This window comes from Suncus etruscus, chromosome 15 (genome assembly GCF_024139225.1).
Source record: "Suncus etruscus isolate mSunEtr1 chromosome 15, mSunEtr1.pri.cur, whole genome shotgun sequence".
In the NCBI taxonomy this organism is placed as follows: domain Eukaryota; kingdom Metazoa; phylum Chordata; class Mammalia; order Eulipotyphla; family Soricidae; genus Suncus; species Suncus etruscus.
Genome location: NC_064862.1, coordinates 59,881,482 through 59,900,989, shown reverse-complemented (window position 1 = coordinate 59,900,989; position 19,508 = coordinate 59,881,482). Strand labels below are relative to the sequence as shown.

The window sequence follows — 19,508 nt, the reverse complement described above, 5'->3', positions numbered from 1 at the left end:
GGCGCTGGAGGTAAGGTGCCTGCCTTGCCTGCGCTAGCCTAGGACGGACCTCGGTTCGATCCCCCGGCGTCCCATATGGTCCCCCAAGAAGCCAGGAGCAACTTCTGAGCGCATAGCCAGGAGTAACCCCTGAGCGTCACAGGGTGTGGCCCAAAAACCAAAAAAAAAAAAAAAAAAAAAACCAAAAAAAAAACAAAGAAAAGGAAGTTACATATTTTAGACATTTGTGTATATTAATCAGTTGCCCTGCAGAAAGGTTCAGGGCTGGCCTTGTGTAAAGAGTGGAGATAATGTGTATTTATAGTGGCATGATCTACTATTTATAGGTTTATACACACCAGCAAATTATGCCTAATCACTCCATACTAAGTGCTTGGAGAAAGAAAGTTTCTACCTTGAGCTTTCTGACAGTTTTCCCATTTCATAACCATCTGAATTAGTTGTTTGGTTTAGTTTGAGGGCCACACCCAGAAGTGGATTATTCTGGGCTGTTTGGCGTTTGCTCCTAGCAGTGTTCAGGACTGGGTGGTGCCAGGAATCAAACCTAGGCCTCCTGCATATAAAGCAGTTGAGCTCTATACTAGTTTTTCTTTTTTTTTCTTCCAGTTTTTAGGCCACACCTGGCAATGCTTAAGGTTACTTTTGGCTCTGCACTCAGGAATTTCTCCTAGTGGTGGTTGGGGGACCATATGGGAGCTGGGGATGGAATCTGGATCTACCGTTTGCAATACTATCACTTGGGCCCATATTAGTTCTTTTTCATCTCTTTCAGGTCTTCACAGTGAGCTCTGTGTGTGGCCTGATCAAGCACTTCTGAAGAACTATTCTAGCTCCCTAGTTTTCTTCCCTATGTTGATATTTGCTTACTTGTAATATTCCTGGGTTACACGTTTTGGCTGCACCTGCTTTCAGTATGCATGAGACACTGAGGACCACATGACAGTACCATAATCCTTGATGTGTGTGGAGTGTTGCTGGTGTTATGAATCAAACCCAAAGTCTAATACTCTACCATTGAGCCACAACCCTAAGCCCAATGGGGCTTCTCTATCTATAGACTTGCGTTCAAGTTCAGCTGTAAATTACTTTAGGTTTCCTCTTCTCTAAGCCAGAGCTTGTACTTCCAGAGAGAAGTGTGGTGTACGTTTTAGCCAGTCTTGGACATGGGGGGAGAAGTTAGTTCATTTGGTAGCTCATATCTTATTTCTAGCACAAGCACCTGGCACCTGGTGAAAAGCCACGGAATATTTGGAATAAATAGGAAAGTTGGGTTGGAGGCTGGAGTGATAGTGTAGATAGAGGCCTTTGGATTGGTCCTCATATTGCCTTATAATTAGATGTCTCTCAATTTGTTGCTTTGATTTTCCTGTTAAAAAGCTGCTTCCCATTGCCTCCTCATCTGGTTTTACCCTTTCCCCTTGAGGCTGGACTTTGTTTATCCCAATAAAGACTACTCAAGCAGCCTGGAGGGTCGACTGACACCTTGGCTCATGGTTCTACATGGTAGAGCGATTTGCTTGAGGGTGAAGAGCTTGCAGTTAGTTTTTTGGCCTGCTATACCTTCCCAACTGTGTGGATTATTTTCTGTTCTCTTGTACTACCCAGACAGGGATCATGGGAATTCCTCTCCCTCTCTGGGAATTGTGGGATGCACACCTACCATTCAATAATAGTGTAGCATGTAAGGCACTTGCTTTTCATGTGGCTGACCTGGGTCCATCCCTGGCATCCCATATGGTCCCCTGTGGTCCCTAAGCACTGTCAGGAGTGACTCCTGAGTGCATAGGCAAGAGTAACTTTGAGCACCACTATATACCCCAGAAATCAAATATTAAAAAAAAGAAAAAATGTGTCATTTTATTTTATCGAATTTATTTATTTATTTTGGTTTGGGGGCTGTACACGGCGGTACTGGCTCTGTACTCAGGAATTAATCCTGGTGAGCTCTGGGGACCATATGGGCATATGGGATGCTGGTCCCCCATATGGAACCATATGGGGACCGAACCCAGGTCAGCCGCCTACGAGGCAAATGTACTACCTTCTGTACTACCACTCTGGCTCCATCATTTTATTTTATTTGGTTTTTGGGCCACATCCAATGGTGCTCAGAGATTTCTCCTGGCTCTGTGCTCAGAAGTCGCTCTTGTTAAGCTCGGGCAACCATAGGGGATGCTGGGAATTGGACACGAGTCATCCCAGGCCAGCTGTATGCAAGGCAAATGCCCTACAACTGTGTTATCACTCTGGAAGCCATCATTTAATTTTTAGCTTTCACTCCTTCCTTTTATATACACTGACAATAATTAAAACTATTCTGGGGGGCCGGAGCAATAGCACAGCGGTAGGGTGTTTGTACCTGGGTTTTATCTCTGGCATCCCATATGGTCCCCTGAGCCTTCCAGGAATGATTTCTGAGTGCAAAGCCAAGAGTAACCCTGAGCGCTGCTGGGTGTGTCCCACAAAACAAAACAAAACAAAGCAAAAAGCCTGTTCTGGAGTGGAGCTGGAGAGATGTAAAGCAGGTCTTGCCTTACATGTGGCTGACCGAGGTTCAATCCCTGGCAACCCATATTCTGCCAGGAATGATTCCTGATTAGGAACTATTCCAGAGCCAGGAATAACACTTGAGCACAGCCAATTTAATCCTAAACAACAACAACAACAACAATAAAAACAACAAAACAAGGGGCTGGCGTGGTGGCACAAGTAGTAAGGCCTTGTCCACGATAGCCTAAGATGGATCGCGGTTTGATCCCCTGGCATCCCATATGGTCCCCCAAGTCAGGAGTGATTTCTGAGTGCATAGCCAGGAGTAACCCCTGAGCATCACCAGGTGTTTGGCTCAAAACAAACAAACAAACCCCCCCAAAAACAACAAACTATTCTTGGGGAATGTTGAGAGAGTACAAGGGACTTAAGCATGTGTTTTGCATGTAGGAAGTGCATTTGATTTTCTGAGCAACTCTAAGAGCGAAACCCAAGCAACAAAGAATAGATCCTAAACACTGCCAGGTGTTAACACCGCGTCAAGTAAACCCAAAACACCAAAAAAGTACTCTCATGGCTGTAGATGTGACTCAAGTGATAGAGCATATTCTTTTCTTTTCTTTTGGTTTTTGGGCCACACCTGGTGGTGCTCAGGGGTTACTCCTGGCTGTCTGCTCAGAAATAGCTCCTGGCAGGCAAAGGGGACCATATGGGACACCGGGATTCGAACCAACCACCTTTGGTCCTGGATCAGCTGCTTACAAGGCAAACACCACTGTGCTATCTCTCCGGGCCCACATATTCTTTAATTTGAAAGACCCTGACACCACCTGGACCCCTAAGCACTGCTGGATATGGCCCTGGTGACCCCCACAATAAAGATCAGTCCTGGAAGTGTTTAGGGAACTATACATTCATGTTTTGAATCTGAGTTAACTGGATAAATCTTTTTTTTTTTTTTTTTTGGTTTTTGGGCCACACCCAAGGGTGCTCAGGGGTTACTCCTGGCTGTCTGCTCAGAAATAGCTCCTGGCAGGCACGGGGGACCATATGGGACACAGGGATTCGAACCAACCACCTTTGGTCCTGGATCGGCTGCTTGCAAGGCAAATGCCGTTGTGCTATCTCTCTGTGCCCAACTGGATAAATCTTAATCATATTTGCATCTCTCTTTTTTTTTTTTTTTGGTTTTTGGGCCACACCTGTTTGATGCTCAGGGGTTACTCCTGGCTATGCGCTCAGAAGTCGCTCCTGGCTTGAGGGGACCATATGGGACGCCGGGGGATCGAACCATGATCCATCCTACGGTAGCGCTTGCAAGGCAAGCACCTTACTTCTAGTGCCACCTTCCCGGCCCCATATTTGCATCTCAAGCTTATTTTTATCCTTTCTTTGCATGAATCTGAGTTCATTCAGTCCCTACTTCAGGTAGGCTCTGAATTTTGCTGAAATCTTAAGCTGCCCTAAATGAATAGGCTCATATATGACACCTTATTCTTGGTAATTCTAGCCAAAAGAGGAATAGCTGAGAGGATGGAGAAATTGCTCAAGAGGCAAAGTGTATGCCTTACATGCCATGTACAAGGCCCAGATCCCTAGCACTACCTGGACCCATGAGCACAGTCGGGAATAGCCTGAGCACTAACAGGTATGACCCCAAAATAAGGGTAATAAGAAGACCCAACGAGATTTGCACACTACCAATCTGGGATCAAGTCTTGGCACCCCATATGGTCACCTGAACAAGCATAGAGCTAGGAGTAAGTCCTGAACACCACTAGGTATGGTCCAACCTTTCCTCACAAGATTACTTCTAAACTGTAAATGTGCATAATTCTGGATTCAAATGGTTAAGGGTTAATATGTAAAGTATTTAGCAAAGAATATTAAGTATTCGAGTTGGAGAAAGAATATAGTGGTAGGGCACTTGCCTTGGAAAGTAATTGACCTAGATTTGATCCTAGGCATCCCATATATGGGCACCACCAGGAACAAATCCTGAGATTTTACACCTGAAAGCCAGGTGTAAAATCTGAGCACTGCTGGGTATGCCCCACACACCAAAAACGTAGGGGGAAAATATTAAGTATAGCTTCTTTGGGGCCACACCTAGTACTCCTGAATATGCTCATCAATTACTTCTGATAGTGCTTCTGGGTATTATGGTTCTGGAGATGGATCGACTGCATACAGAGCAAGTCCCTTACTTACCCTTTGTACTATCTATCTGACCCCAAGAAAAATAATTTCCCTAAGTCCAGACAGAAGAATGGCAAGGATTGGAATCTAACTCTGGCTGATCTAAAAAAAATGTCTTCAGCCACTCAAGTCTTCAAGGATAGATACCTGCTTCAGCCCCTCACCCACCTCCTGATTCTAGAGCTCAGAACTCGCAAGAATTTCCTAAGTACGGATTGAATTGTGAGTGAATTGAATCGAATTGTGGCCCCTAAGTACAGACTGAATTGGGGTCGGATTTGTGATGTTTTGTTGTGCCATCATACAGGGAACCAGAACCAAAAGCATCCCAATAACTCGGCACGCCTCGACTCTCCCACACGCCTTGTAACCTTACAAAGGTTTCATCTCTTTATTTCAAACTCCTGCTTAGCTCTTCAGAGTTAAAGAGACGAGTGAATATACAAGTCTAAGTCCTTCATCGCATCTAGTTGCTGTCATGGCAGGCTTGCCTGGGGCAGATGCTGGATCCCTTCAGGGGCCCTACAAAGCTAGTTTAACCTTCCCTGTCCCCCACGGCTGTTCCATTGTCTTTGTTTCTCAGCATCCGGGCCAGTTCCCCACGCAGCCTTTTCTTGGAGCTCAAAAGGGATTCACCTAGAACGACTTGGTAGCCCCCTTTTTTATCTGTCCCGACATCTCTTTGTCTCTAACGGCCAGCCTTGGGCTCCCGCGTTCTGGGCCTAGCGCCGCCTCTCTAGAGACCTTGGGTTAGGAACCTGCGTCTCGGAGCCGGGCCGGGCTCGAGTCGGATTCCATCTGCCGGGCTCTCCTCTGCGGGGCCCCGCGTCTCCCTCTCGCCCAGCGGCCCCGCTTTGTTCGCGGCGAGCGGGCGCCCCGCCCCCGGCCCGTCTGGGGTCCCCGCCGCCCTTTGTCTGGCTCGGTCCCCCGCCCCTTCCCCGGCCGGGCTCCGTCCTCGAGCCCGGCTTCTCCAGGCCGGGCGCTGCTGCAGGCCACCAGGACGCGGCTGGGCCGGCAGCGCCAAGCTGGCTCCGGCTGCGAGAAGGCCGCACCCCGCACCCCGCACGCACCCCGCGGCCCGGCCGCTCGAACCCCGCAGGCGCGCGGCTCCTCCGCGGTCCTAGAGCGATTCGGGGCGGCCGCGCTTCCGCTTCCCGTCCCGCCCCCGGCCCGACCCCCTCCACTCCCGGCCTGGCGCCGAGCCCGCAGCCCCTGGCGCCCCGCGATTCCCGCCCCGGAGCCCGGCCGCCGAGCCCCGCTCCCGGTGCGCCCGGCGGCGGCCGCGGGGTTAAAGGGACGCGCGCGGGACGCGCAGCAGGTGCTGCCAGGGCGGCCGGCGGCGCAGGCGGGGGGTCCCGGGGCCGCGCTCTGCGCCTCCGCGCGGGCCGACCGGCAGAGGGCAGCGGCAGGGCGGCGTGACCGCGGGCCGGCGTCTGGGTCTGGGCGGCGATGGAGCGCGCGGCGGCGGAGCCCTGGCGCGCCGAGCCCCAAGGTCCCGAGCCGACGGAGCAGCCGGGAGACGCCGGCACAGGTGAGAGCGGGCGGCAGGGCCGGGCCGGGGAGCGGGGCTGCTGCGGGGATGGGGACGGGCGCTTTCTGGCCCGGACCCCGAAGGACTCGGACAGGTTGCCGATGGGGCGCCTGGCGGAGAAGGGGCATCGTTGGAAGGACGCCCGCCCCTCCCGGCCGTGCTCCGCTCCACCGGCTGCCCTACTTCGGCCCTTTCTCTCTTCCCGGCAGCCCCGGCCTCCTCTTCAGGGATGCCCTCTGCCGCCAGATGGATCTAATCCGCTCCTCCTTCTCAGATACCTTCCCTGGCTCCACGAGAAGCTTCAGCCTCGTGGAGTGCAGACCTTAATTGCTTCCTCTTGTCCCGAGACCCCTCTAGAAGACCATGCCTCTCTGTGGCTTACTCTTCTTTGCAATGAAGGCCTGTCCCCCATACGTTGCATGACCTACTCGCTCGGTGGCAGCGGTTATTTGGAATTCATCCCTAATTTTATGCAGATAAAATGACTTAAGTAAGATGTTACGGAATCGGTTACGCAAACAACAAACTCCTGGGTTTTTTTCAAAGAAAAGGCCTTGTATTGTTATCCATGAAGTCAGGTTCAAGAATCAGATAAGTTATAACCCCCTCTCCCCTTTGACTTTCTAATCTTGAAAAAGTGACAAACTGTAAAATGGAAAGGGACTAGTAATCATTTTAGATTGGTTCGCAAGGACTCAGTCATGCTTTGTAGAGGGAAGGAGGGGGGATCTCCACCTCAGCTCCTTTGGTACTTTTGGGTAACAAAATAATTGACAGAGATTAGTAAGGGAAAAGACATTTAATTTCATCAAATATAGGTCACTTAGTGAATGGCTGAACAGTTTATATAGCTTTTAGACAAAGAAGCAATTAATCTGTGAAGAACAGGCAGGACAAAGGCATTCTTGAAAGCTTTTGCTTGGACATCTAATTGAGTGAGCTAAGCAGAGCTAGTTTGTCCTGTTTCTGCTGATAAGGGTGTTTGTTGGAGGGTACTTTTCACGGAGATTTAGTTCCTGCTTTCAGGGGGATTAAAGAGGAAGGTCAGAGACAGCCCCTGCTTTGAGGAGCAAAGAGATTTGGGGTTATGCTTTCACAGTTTATAAGAATTAAAAAAACATTTTCAAAAATAATGGACTGGAGCAATATCACAGCAGGGAGGGTGTTTGCCTTACAAGCAGCTGACTTGGGTTCAATCTCCAGCACCCCCTCATGGTCCCTCACACCTGCCAGGAGTAATGCTTGAGTACAGAGCCAGGAGTAAGCCCTGAGCATTATTGGGTATGACCCAACAGACAAAAACAAAAACAAAAAAAAAATTAAGTAAGATGCAACTTTGGTATGTGTTGGGTGAACTGATCTGGTGCCTGCTATTTAGGTGAGTGACTGAAAATGATCATTAATGACTGGCAGAGACAGTAGTAAGTGTTTCAGGAACCCTTCAGGGAGAGAGCCTGGGGAGCAGTTTTGGCAGTGCCCTCAGACAGTGTCGACTCCCTTTTTTCTCTGCAGGTATGGAGTGTGAGACTGTGGAGCTTTCCCAGCCTGAAGAGTTTGAACACACCCCACAGGAGGATGACTTGAGTTTCAAGGAGGAGGAGGATCTGGTCCCTGGTCACAAAGTAGGAGACGCCTCTCTCAAACCCGATGGCTTCCAGGGCTGGGATGAGTTATGGCTCCAGAGAGAGGGACTAGGAAAGCATTGGGACCGAGGTCCTCGACTCCTGGGAGAACCCCGCTGGGGCCAGACTAGTGACCGGGCTGCTGTGTGTGGTGAGTGTGGCAAAAGTTTTCGACAGATGTCAGATCTGGTGAAACACCAGCGGACCCACACAGGAGAGAAGCCCTACAAATGTGGTGTCTGCGGGAAAGGCTTTGGGGACAGCTCTGCCCGTATTAAACACCAGCGAACTCACAGTGGCGAGAAGCCCTACAGAGCCCGGCCAGCAGCCCAAGGCCCCCCCAAGATTCCTCGGTCCAGGATTCCTGCTGGTGAGCGCCCTACTATCTGTGGTGAGTGTGGGAAGAGCTTTCGGCAGAGCTCTGACCTGGTGAAACATCAGCGGACACACACGGGTGAGAAGCCCTATAAGTGTGGCATTTGTGGCAAGGGCTTTGGGGACAGCTCTGCCCGCATAAAGCACCAGCGGACACACCGAGGGGAGCAAGCCCCTCGGCCTGTGGTACCTCGCCGGCAGACTTCTCGAGCAACCTCGGTGGCTACTCAGGGTCCCAAAGGTCAGGACAAGCCTTATGTCTGCACTGACTGTGGCAAGAGATTCGTGCTCAGCTGCAGCCTTCTGAGTCACCAGCGCAGTCACTTGGGACCCAAACCATTTAGCTGTGATGTGTGTGGAAAAGAGTTCGCCCGAGGCTCTGACCTGGTGAAGCACCTCCGGGTGCACACAGGGGAAAAGCCCTACCTCTGCCCCGAGTGTGGCAAGGGCTTTGCTGACAGCTCAGCCAGGGTCAAGCACCTGCGCACCCACAGCGGAGAGAGGCCTCACGCCTGCCCCGAATGTGACCGAACCTTCAGCCTCAGCTCCACCCTGATCCGACACCGCCTCACGCACGTGGAGCGCCAGGACTTCAGCTTCCCAGGCTACCCTCTGGCCCCCCTTGTCTCCAGCCCACCCCCCAGTTCAAGTCCCCCCCCACCTCCTCTTGGCACCAGCCCCCCACTCACCCCTCGAAGCCCTTCACACTCAGGTGATGGGCCTTTTGGCCTGCCCAGGTTAGAGCCGGAGCCCGGGGGCCCACAGGCTGGGGAGCCACCTCCGCCACTGGCTAATGACAAGCCCCATAAGTGCCCTGAGTGTGGGAAGGGCTTCCGCCGAAGCTCGGACCTGGTGAAGCACCATCGCGTGCACACGGGGGAGAAGCCCTACCTCTGCCCTGAGTGTGGCAAAGGTTTTGCAGACAGCTCAGCCCGGGTCAAGCACCTACGTACCCACCGTGGTGAGCGGGCACGGTCACCACCAGCATCCACTCTCCTGAAGCCACATAACTCCCCAGGTCCAGGCCCCGTGGCTCCTCCACCCCGATCCCAGGCCCAGCACTCGGGACCCAGCCAGTCCCACATGTGTGGCTTCTGTGGGAAGGAGTTCCCTCGGAGTTCCGATCTGGTCAAACACAGGCGTACACACACGGGGGAGAAGCCGTACAAGTGTGCAGAGTGTGGCAAGGGTTTTGGGGACAGTTCAGCCCGAATCAAGCACCAGCGCGGGCACCTGGTCCTGAGGCCCTTTGGGACTGGAGATGATCAAGTCAGTTCCCTCAAAGAGGAGCCCCCTGCAGGACTGGAGTGATGGGGCCTGGAGGGTGGAAGATCCAGAGACCAAAGGGAGGGGATCTGTTGCTTAAGTGGAGAAGAAAGGGCCTGGGGGGTGGGGGAGGGAGAAGGGGGAGAAGGGAGAATGGAGTGACTAGATAGAAATAGATTGGAAAGGGCCTTGAAGCTCAAGAAACTGGCTGAGCTCAGGCCCTTAGGGCTCTTAAGGAAACCTAAAGTCTTGCTGCTTCCTAGGTTATTAAATGGGGCCTATAGCACAGTGGGGAGGGCATTTGTGTTGCAACCTGAGTTCAATCCCCAGTACCCTATGTGGTCACCCAAACCTGGCCAGGAGTGATAGGATCCTGAATGCAGAGCTAGGAATAAGCACAGAGCACAATTAGATATAGTTCAAGCCAAAAAATTAAAAGATCTTCCAGCGTTACCCCTGGGAGCCCAGCACCCTATCCAGGTTTTGTTTTTCTTTTTAAACTTTATTTATTGATTGATTGGTTTTTGGGCCACACCCAGCGGTGCTCAGGAGTCACTCCTGGCTTCTGCACTCAGATATCGCCCCGGCAGACTGGGGGACCATATGGAATGCCGAAAATTGAACCGGGCCCTTCCTGGGTCAGCCGCATGCAAGGCAAATGCTCCACCACTGTGCTATCTCCCACCCCGCTGATCCAGGTTTGGCCTTGTGAGTTGCAGCATTGAGACTGTTAGAATTTACAGCGATAAGACAAGGGTAATATTTGTTTTTGGATCACATCTAGTGGTGCTCAGAGGGTATGGTACTCCCTGCTTGGTTTGGAAGCCATTTGGTACTGGAGATGGAAGTCAGGTTGCACACTTAGAGCCACTGATTTCCTAGAGGACAGCACAAGGCTTTTGGCCTCAGGACTGCACACTTAGCAAGGAAGGACTGACCCTGTCTGCCCTCACCTTCCAACCTGCTGACACTTGGATGCTAGCTAGAAAACAGGAGGCAGAGCACCTTCTGTTGGACAATAGCAGAGATAAGGCAGATCTATAGGGAGCTTCAGACACCCCAGGGCCCAACAGCCATGTCTTGTGACCAATAAACTGCTTCTTGTCTGAAGCCTAGACTCCTTTGTGCCTGTGTGTGCCAGTATGGGTGCAAAGGGCTAGTAGGCTCACCACAGGGCACACCCACTGACAATGTGGACTCTTCTGAAGCTGAGACGAAGACTTCATACTGCTGATTTTTAGCTCCACATCTGGTTAGAGCACCATCCGTCACTCCACCTTGGATGTTTACTACATCTGGACCTGGGATGTGTGACCTCAGCTTTTGTTTTGTTTTCACTCTGGAGAAGGTGTTCTTTTTCGTTTTGGGTGTTGAGCTACACTCCGCAATACTCAGGGGCTTACTCCTGGGACTTCTGTGGTAAAAAGGGTTCAGCCGAGGGCAAGGGAAGCTCCAAAACCCTTGTACTATTTCCCCTGCCCCACCTGTGCTCTTGGTTCGCCCCTTATGTTTCTTTAAATTTCTCTAAATAAAACGATTTTACTTTAAAAAAAAAAATGTCAGTCGATGATGTCCAGGCCTGGATTCTGATTCCATGCACCTCCCAACACTGAGCTCTAAAAGGGAAAGCTGCTTTAGCCCCTGGGCCTGGGTGTTCTGCACGCTCCTTTGTGATGGCGACAGGTACCGGTCGACATGTGGCCGGCCGGTCGGGGGCGGGAGCAGGAGCCTACACACTGATGATGCTCGGCCTACCGGGAGGCCCCGCCTGGTCGAGAAACAGGTCGATTGGGCCGCGGAGCGGAACGGCTGGGGGTGGGGACTCAGCTACTGAAAGGCGACCATCTTCCCAGCGACCCCTGCAACGTTGGGCTCAGAGCTCCAATTCCCGTCTTTTTCCCAAGCGTGAGCCAATAGGCCGGCAGCTGCAAGAGGCACTAACCCGATTGGCCAGGGACAACAGACTTGGGCGGGCCACCCACCTAAAGAACAAAGTACTGGGCAGCTTCGCAACTTTGTCGTTTGAACGTCTCGGCTGATCTGTACGTAGGAAGGGGCCTAGGGTAGAAACTCGCGAGATTTAAGACGAGTTTTCCTCGAAACCAATGAAGATGGCTCCAGGCCGGCGCCGGGACCTCTACGTCGGCCTATAGCTCTGCGAACTCCAACCGTAGGCATTTGGCTCAGCCCCTGGGTCTGGGCGGCTCTTCCCCTTAAATCGGTCGGCCGTAGGCTTGATTGGAGCATTATGAGTTTCTGGAAAATGCTCTCTACAGGAAGGGCCTTTAACAGGCCCTTGGTGAACTTTGTAAAACAACATCTGGTCATTTGTTTATATTCGTCGACCACACCCAGTGGCACTCAGGATCTATTCCTGATTGCTCGGGGGTCGCTTTTGGCGATCCTCGGGGATCATGCGTGATGGGAGCTGAACTTGAAGCCTTCTGCACGCATAGCATATATCTCTGGCTCCATCACTCCTATCTATCTATCTATCTATCTATCTATCTATCTATCTATCTATCTATCTATCTATCTGGTCACACCCTTTTGTGTTAAGTTTTATTTTTACTGGCCACACCCTTAATTTTTTGTTGTTATTTTGGTTTTGGGGCCACGCCCGACTATGTTTAGGGCTTAACTTGTGACTCTGCTTTGGGGTCATTTTCTGGCAGTATTTAGGTCCACTGCCTACAAAGCAAGAGCCCTGCCCACCATACTAACTCTCCAGCCCCACTACTCTTGTTTTTTTAAACCTGGTAGTGTCTTGACATTGCTTTTCTATAAAACGTAACTCCTTGGTTAACATTAAGGATTTCTGCTTGGTTTATTTAGTTCTGTACCTCTTAAATGTTTCCTTTAGGTGAAATGCCCTCTCCACCCACTGTACCTTCCACCCTGCAGCCCTTTAAACACACACACCGTAAATCCTTACAAAACAGTACAAACATTACTTCCTCCCAGAATCTTACCTTCAAGGTAAGATCCCTTTTATCTGAGCATTAGCTTGTACAACCTTCTATGCTCGGTTCTGGTAGGGATCTATGGCTATTTCTAAGCAGAAGAGAGACAGAGATGGGGCTGGAGAGATAGCATGGAGGTAAGGTGTTTACCTTGCATGCAGAAGGACAGTGGTTCGAATCCTGGCATCCCATATGGTCCCCCGAGCCTGCCAGGAGCGATTTCTGAGCGTAGAACCAGGAGTAACCCTGAGCGCTGCCGGGTGTGACCCAACCCCCCCGCCCCAAAAAAAAAAAAAAAAAGAGAGAGAGATTGGGCTAGATGTTGAAGGAATAGGTGTGACTCCTAAGTGCTCCATAGAAAGGACTCTCCAAGAAGAGGCAACTATGTCAGTCTTAAGGACTGACTAGAAATAAACTAAGAGGGAAAGAGCAGTATTGTCTCTCTGACCCAAGGTTTATATCTTTTTTTTTATTGGACTTTGGGTCACACTTGGCGGTGCTCAGGGTACTCCTGGCTCTGCACTCAGAAATCGCTCCTGGCAGGCACGGGGGATTTGAACCACAGTCCGTCCTGGATCAGCTGTGTGCAAGGCAAACGCCTACCATTGTGCTCTCTCTCAGGCCCCAAGGTTTATATCTTACTTGAAGGTTTCTGCTCTTTTTGTTTAATTTTAGTTTTTTACTTTGTCTTGTTTTGGAGTCACACCAAGTGGTGCTCAGGGCTTATTCCTGGTCCTATGTTCAGGCTCAGGTGGGTGCCATTGAATGAACAGGTCTTTCTTGTGAAAGGCAAGCACCCTATCTGCTGTACATTGCTCCAGTCGAGTCCGGTCGAGTCAACGATTTTTTGTTTGCTTTCTTTACTGCTTTATCTTCAGTATGTTAATTGGTGCCAGGCACATAGCAAGGCTCAATAAATGCTAATGAAAGAATGAACATAATCGGGGCTAGAGCAATAGTACAGTGGATAAAGCATTTATCTTGCATTTGGTCAATCTGGATTTAGTCTCTGGCATCCCATATGTTCCCTAAACCCTGTTAGGAGCAATCCCTGAAGTACAGAGCCAGAAGCAAGCCTTGAGCACTGACAGATGTGGCCTCAAAACAAAACAAAAAAACAAAAATCATGAATGAACACAGACATTTTGAGATTTGTTTTTGATTCATAACTGGTGATGCCCAGAGGTTACTACTCATGGTTCTTTTTTTTTTTTTTTGGTTTTTGGGTCACACCCAGCAGCACTCCTGGGTTACTCTTGGCTCTGTGCTCAAAAATCGCTCCTGGCAGGCACAGGGGACCATATGAGATGCCAGGATTCAAACCATCCTGGATCAGCTGCATGCAAGGCAAATGCTTTATCGCTGTGCTATCTCTCCAGCCCTCATGTTTCTCTTCTCAGGAGTCACTTCTGGCAGTGCTCAAGGAACCGTAATGGGTGCCAAGGATAGGGTCTGGGCGGTGGCGCTAGAGGTAAGGTGCCTGCCTTGCCTGCGCTAGCTTAGGTTGAACCTCGGTTTGATCCCCTGGTGTCCCATATGATCCCCCAAGCCAGGAGCGACTTCTGAGCGCATAGCCAGGAGTAACCCCTGAGCGTCACCAAGTGTGACCCAAAAACCAAAAAAAAAAAAAAAAAAAAAATGGGTGCCAAGGATCAAACTCAGATTAGTTTCATGCAAAATAAGTGCCCTGACTGCTGTACTATTATTCCAGTTTTGGAACATTTTGAGAGAGAAATTTGGTGCCCCAGGAAGAGTGCATTACTTATCTACTCTATAACTCCTGACTCCTGCTCAGAAATCATTCCTGGCAGGTTCAGGGGATCATATGGATGCCAGGGATTAAACCCAGGTTCATCCTGGGATGGCTGCATGCAAGGCAAACGCCCTGCCACTATCGCTCCAGCCTACTATATGACTAAGTAAATGATTCTAAGCTTTAATTTTCCCATTTGTCAAAAGCAAATAGTAACCTGAACAGAGAGACAAGATTATAGGCACTCACTGAATGTCATTTCTCTTCTCTTTCATTATTTCTGGATTTTCATGTGTTTGTTTTGGGGAAGGGGTAAGGCATAACCGGAGGTGCTCAGGGGTTACTCCTGGCTCTGTACTGAGGAATCACTCTTGTGATGCTGGGGAATTGAACCTGGGTCAGTGATGTGCAAAGCAAGTGGTCTACCGCTGTTTTATTGCTCTGGCTTTGAATTTTCATTTTGGGGTCCTGAGGCTTGGTGTTGGGACATACAGCACTATATACAGCTGGACATACAGCACTATATGCAAAGCAGTCTTTTGATCTTTAAGCCCTTCCCAGCCCCAACTTCTTTTTTTTGGGGGGGGGGGGCATCCACAGCCAGTAGTGCTCGGATTTGTCCTGGTTCTGCACTCAGAAATTACTTCTGGGGCCCGGAGAGATAGCACAGCGGTGTTTGCCTTGCAAGGGGTTACCTGAGCACCGCCGGGTGTGGCCCAAAAACCAAAAAAAAAAAAAAAAAAAAAAAAAAAAAAGCAAAGAAATTACTTCTGGCAGGTTCATGGGACAATTTGAGATGCCAGGGATTGAATCTGCGTCACCTGCATATGAGTCAAAGGCTCTACCCGTTGTGCTATTGCTTCGGCCCCCACAATTTATTTTCTGAATCTAAATTGTTCTGGTTATGATGTGGAAGAATGTATATAACTTATTTTGGGGAGGTCACACTAGTGGTGCTCAGAGTTTTATTCCAGGCTTTTCACCCAGGGATCACTCTGGGCAATGCTAGTAGAACCATATGGGTGCCAGAGATGTAACCCAAACTATCTGTAAGCAAGGCAAGTGCCTTACATGCTGTATGCTGTACTACCTCTTTGGCCCTTATGTAGATAACTTTTATTTTGGTAGATAAATTTTTATTTATTTATTTAATAGTTTCTGAGCCACACCTAGTGGTGCTCAGAAATCACTCCCAGCAGGCTTGGGGGACTATTTATGATGCCAGAGATTGAAATCAGATTGTGTCCTGGCCTGCAGGACAGGTTATTTGCGGGTATAGAGGGGTCCCAGACTGAAAAGAGAATGGGGAGAAAGAAGGGGACCAAGCAACACGAGCATTGTCAAGGCTCCGGTTTATTGATCGGTACAGGCTCTTTTTAAGCACGATTATACAGGGGTGGAGAGAAAGCAGGATGGAACAGCCTGCATTACAGAGGTAATCTTTACATAAGGAGCACAGGAACACCTCAAGGATTGGTCACGTGCAAGGCAAATGCCCTACTTGTGGTGCTATCACTCTGGCCCTAGCAGATAACTTTTAAGAGAAATTAGAAAGATTTTGGGGTCAGAGCGATAGCACAGCGGTAGGGTGTTTGCCTTGCATGTTGCTGACTCAGGATGGACCCGAGTTCAATTCCTGGCATCCCATATGGTCCCCCGAGCCTGCCAGGAGCGATTTCTGAGCGCATAACCAGGAGTAACTCCTGAGCGCTGCCAGGTATGGCCCACAAATTAAAAAAAAGAAAAAAGAAATAGGAAAAAAAGAAAGGAAGGAAGGAAGGAAAGAAGAAAGGAAGAAAGGAAGAAAAATAAATTAAATACATAAATAAATTAGACTTTTATGTTGTGGATATCTTTATTTTATTTTATTTTTTTTACTTTGGGGCCACACCAGGTGGCGCTCTGGGGTTATTCTGGGCTCTGGGCTCAGAAATCGCTCAAACCTGAGCTGGCTGAATGCAAGGCAAATGCCCTACTCGCTGTGCTATTACATTAGCCCTAGAAGAACTTTTATAAGAAATATTCCAATTTTTAAATGTTGGAAATTAAAATCTGTAAGAATTATTACTATTTTCTGGCATATAAGACGACTTTTGAAATGAAAAAAGTTAACCGAAAATCAGAGGTCGTCTTATACGCCGAGTATATCTGAAAAACGATTTTTGTTGTTTCAATATGCCGCTAAACAAAAATCGTCTGGATATTGCCACAAAATGAATTTTCCAACTCGATCCTGCACCAATCACTGCCAGGCTGCTCGGACCGCCTCTCAAACTCAGCCAATCCAAGCAGGCTTTTGATGCATGCAAATTAGACAATGTTCTGGACCGAATCTACACTGTCAAAAGCCTGCTCAGATTGGCCAGAGTCAGAGAGGAAGTCTATTACAGTATAACCTTTGGACCTTTGCTTGTTGTGATTGGCTTGTTGTGATTGGCTCGCTGTGGTACATACAGTTGCAGCACAGGAACGTTCTTTATTTTATTTTATTTTATTTTATTTTATTTTATTTTATTTTTTAGGAACGTTTTGTGTATCCAAAGCTGCTGCATCAGGACACATGCATAGTAACTGAATGGACTGTATTAGAGCACCTCCAGCGAGCTAAAAGGTACCATAATAGAACATTCTGTGTGTAGTTGAAGCTACAGTACTGTATAACTGCACATACAGTAGTCTAAAAGATTACTGAAGTGGGTGTACTACAAATGGCTGATAGAAAAGAACCCATCATGGATCCAGCAACAAGAAGGAAATTTGAAGCCAGTTTCAAACTGAAAGTTGTCAACTTTGCCAAGGAACACAATAATTGTGCTGCAGCAAGACAATATGGAGTAACAGAAAAGATGGTCCGAGACTGGAAAGCAAATGAAGATGCATTAAAGAGTATGCCAAGGAGTAAGTGTACATTAAGAAGAGGCAACCCATATTGGCCAGAACTCGAAAAGCATGTAGCAGACATGGTTCTTGAGCATCGTCAAAATGGTTATGTAGTGACACGAAACAAAATACGTTTGTTTGCACTTCAGTGGGCCAAATCTAACCCAGACAACAGCAAAGGATTTAAGGCCACTGTATCCTGGAGTACTAGGTTCTTGGAAAGGCACAATCTGGTACTGAGGCAAAAGACCAAAATTGCAAAAAAATTGGCTGCAGATCTTGAAGGCAAAGTAAGTCTTTTCCATCAATATGTAAAATTAAGGGGTCGTCTTATACTCCGGGTCATTTTATAAGCCGGAAAATACAGTATTATTATAGTACACCTGACGGTGCTTGGGCTTACTATTGGCTTTGTGTTTGGGGTCACTCCTCCCAGGTTCAGGGATCCAGATATGGTGCAGGGCATCAAACTCGGGTTGGCCGTGTGTCCTGGGGCCAGCGAGGTGGCGCTAGAGGTAAGGTGTCTGCCTTGCAAGTGCTAGCCAAGTAAGGACTGCAGTTTGATCCTCTGGCGTCCCATATGGTCCCCCCCAAGCGAGGGGCAATTTCTGAGCTCTTAGCCAGGAGTAAACCCTGAGCATCAAATGGATGTGGACCGGGAAAAAAAAAAAAAAGAAGAAAATGTCCTACTCATTGTACTATTGCTTAGGCCCAAGTTTTTGTCTTTAGAGGGGTCATACCCAGCTGGGCTCAAGGATTATTCCTGGCAGTGCTGGGAGTGTGGGGAAGGGATTATATTGGGGTTTCAGATATGGAACCCAGGTCAGCTACATGCAAGATAAGGATTTTACCCTCTGCACTACCTCTGGCCTCAAGAATATTTTTCTTGAAACTAATTGTTTTGTGTTTGGGTCACACCAGGTAGTAGGGAGACAATATGGAATGCTGGAGATTGAACTCATGTGCAGGTGCCCTATCTCTGTACTATCGTTCTGGCACATAACTGTTTTTTTTTATTGTTTATATTTTTTGGGCAGCATTCATAGATGCTCAGATGTTACCTAGATTTGCACTCAGGAATCACTCTTGGCAGTGCTTGGGGGAACCATTTGGGATGCCAGATATTGAACGTGGGTAGGCCGCATGCTGTATTATTGCTTTGATCCCCATAAAACTAATAATAATAATAATAATAATAATAAAAAGGCAGGGGCCAGTGTGATAGCACAGCGGTAGGAAGTTTGCCTTGCATGCTGCCAACCTGGGATGGACCCGGGTTCGATTCTCAGCATCCCATATGGTCTCCTGAGCCTGCTAGGAGCGATTTCTGAGCAGAGTCAGGAGTAACCCCTGAGCGCCGCCGGGTGTGGCCCCAAAACAAAACTAAACAACAACAACAACAAAAGAAAGCAGAAAGGGCTATTGGAAAGCAGAGGAGAAAGAAGGAAATCCCCATGTTGGAAGAAGCAGCATAGGACTAAATTTCCGAAATTAAATTTTAGAAGTAAAAACACCCCAAAGGTCAAGAAAGATAGTGGGGTACTTTATTTCCTTTTGGGCTACTGCTTATCAGCAGCACTATAAAAACCATTACAGAAGGGGCCCGAGAGATAGCATGGAGGTGGGGTGTTTGCCTTGCATGCAGAAGGTTGGTGGTTCAAAACCCGGCATCCCATATTGTCCCTGGAGCCTGCCAGGAGCGATTTCTGAGTGTAGAGCCAGGAGTAACTAACCCCTGAACACTGCTGGGTGTGACCCAAAAAGAAACAACAATAACAAACAACAAAAAAAAAAACCATTACAGAAATCTAACTGTAAAATGCACCGGCCTTTGTGAGGATCAGAACAGATTCGGTGTCTTAAAGGTGGGTGGGTGGTGGCAGAAAGTTGGCAGATCCCAGGATTGATGGAGGCGCCGGCTAAACTAAGAGCAGCTGCTGGTTTGGCAATTCCGCATTTCAAGGGTAAAGCTACCCCAGAGATCGGGGCCTCAGCGAGGAGGCCCCAGGAAAGCAGGAAAAAGCTGGGAAAGCGAGAAAGAGAAGAAAGGGAATGGTGGGGCGGCACACAGACTCAGGGTCCGCCCTCCAGGCTGGGTGCCCGCGAGAGGCCCAGGCGGGGGTTGGGGCGCACGTGGCCTATTTCGGGCGGAGCTGGCTCGCCGGGCCGCGGCCGAGACCTCCGAGCCGGCCACCGGGGACGAGCCCGGCCCGGCAGGTAAAGTTACAATCGCTCCGCGAGCACCTGGACGGCCGGACGAGGCGGCCCGGGGCGCGCTGGGAGTCGGGGGGAGAGCCGAGGGCGCCAAGCCCGGGCTCGCCGCCGGCCGACGCAGTTCGGGCCCGACGCCTGGCTCCCTCGCTCCTCCTCCCGGGGGGCGGGCCTGGCCGTCCCGGCCACTGACGGGCCGCCCTCGAGGCCCCGCCCCG

General features: G+C 49.5%; 1 protein-coding gene across 1 annotated transcript; it reads left to right on the top strand.

The window, feature by feature from the left end:
* Positions 1-6,047: 6,047 nt before the first annotated feature.
* Positions 6,048-9,669, top strand: ZNF48 (zinc finger protein 48). The gene is made up of 2 exons (XM_049789125.1): positions 6,048-6,220; positions 7,733-9,669. The coding sequence occupies exons 1-2, from the start codon at positions 6,139-6,141 to the stop codon at positions 9,526-9,528; spliced, it is 1,878 nt and encodes a 625-aa protein (XP_049645082.1). The 5' UTR covers positions 6,048-6,138; the 3' UTR covers positions 9,529-9,669.
* The last annotated feature ends 9,839 nt before the right edge of the window (positions 9,670-19,508 follow it).

What these genes read in the sequence shown, in the direction of transcription:
- ZNF48 (XM_049789125.1), top strand. Translation starts at nt 6,139, where the DNA reads ATGGAGCGCGCGGCGGCGGAGCCCTGGCGCGCCGAGCCCCAAGGTCCC. An exon ending in GCCGGGAGACGCCGGCACAG is followed by an intron (nt 6,221 to 7,732) that starts GTGAGAGCGGGC and finishes TTTTCTCTGCAG; the next exon opens with GTATGGAGTGTGAGACTGTG.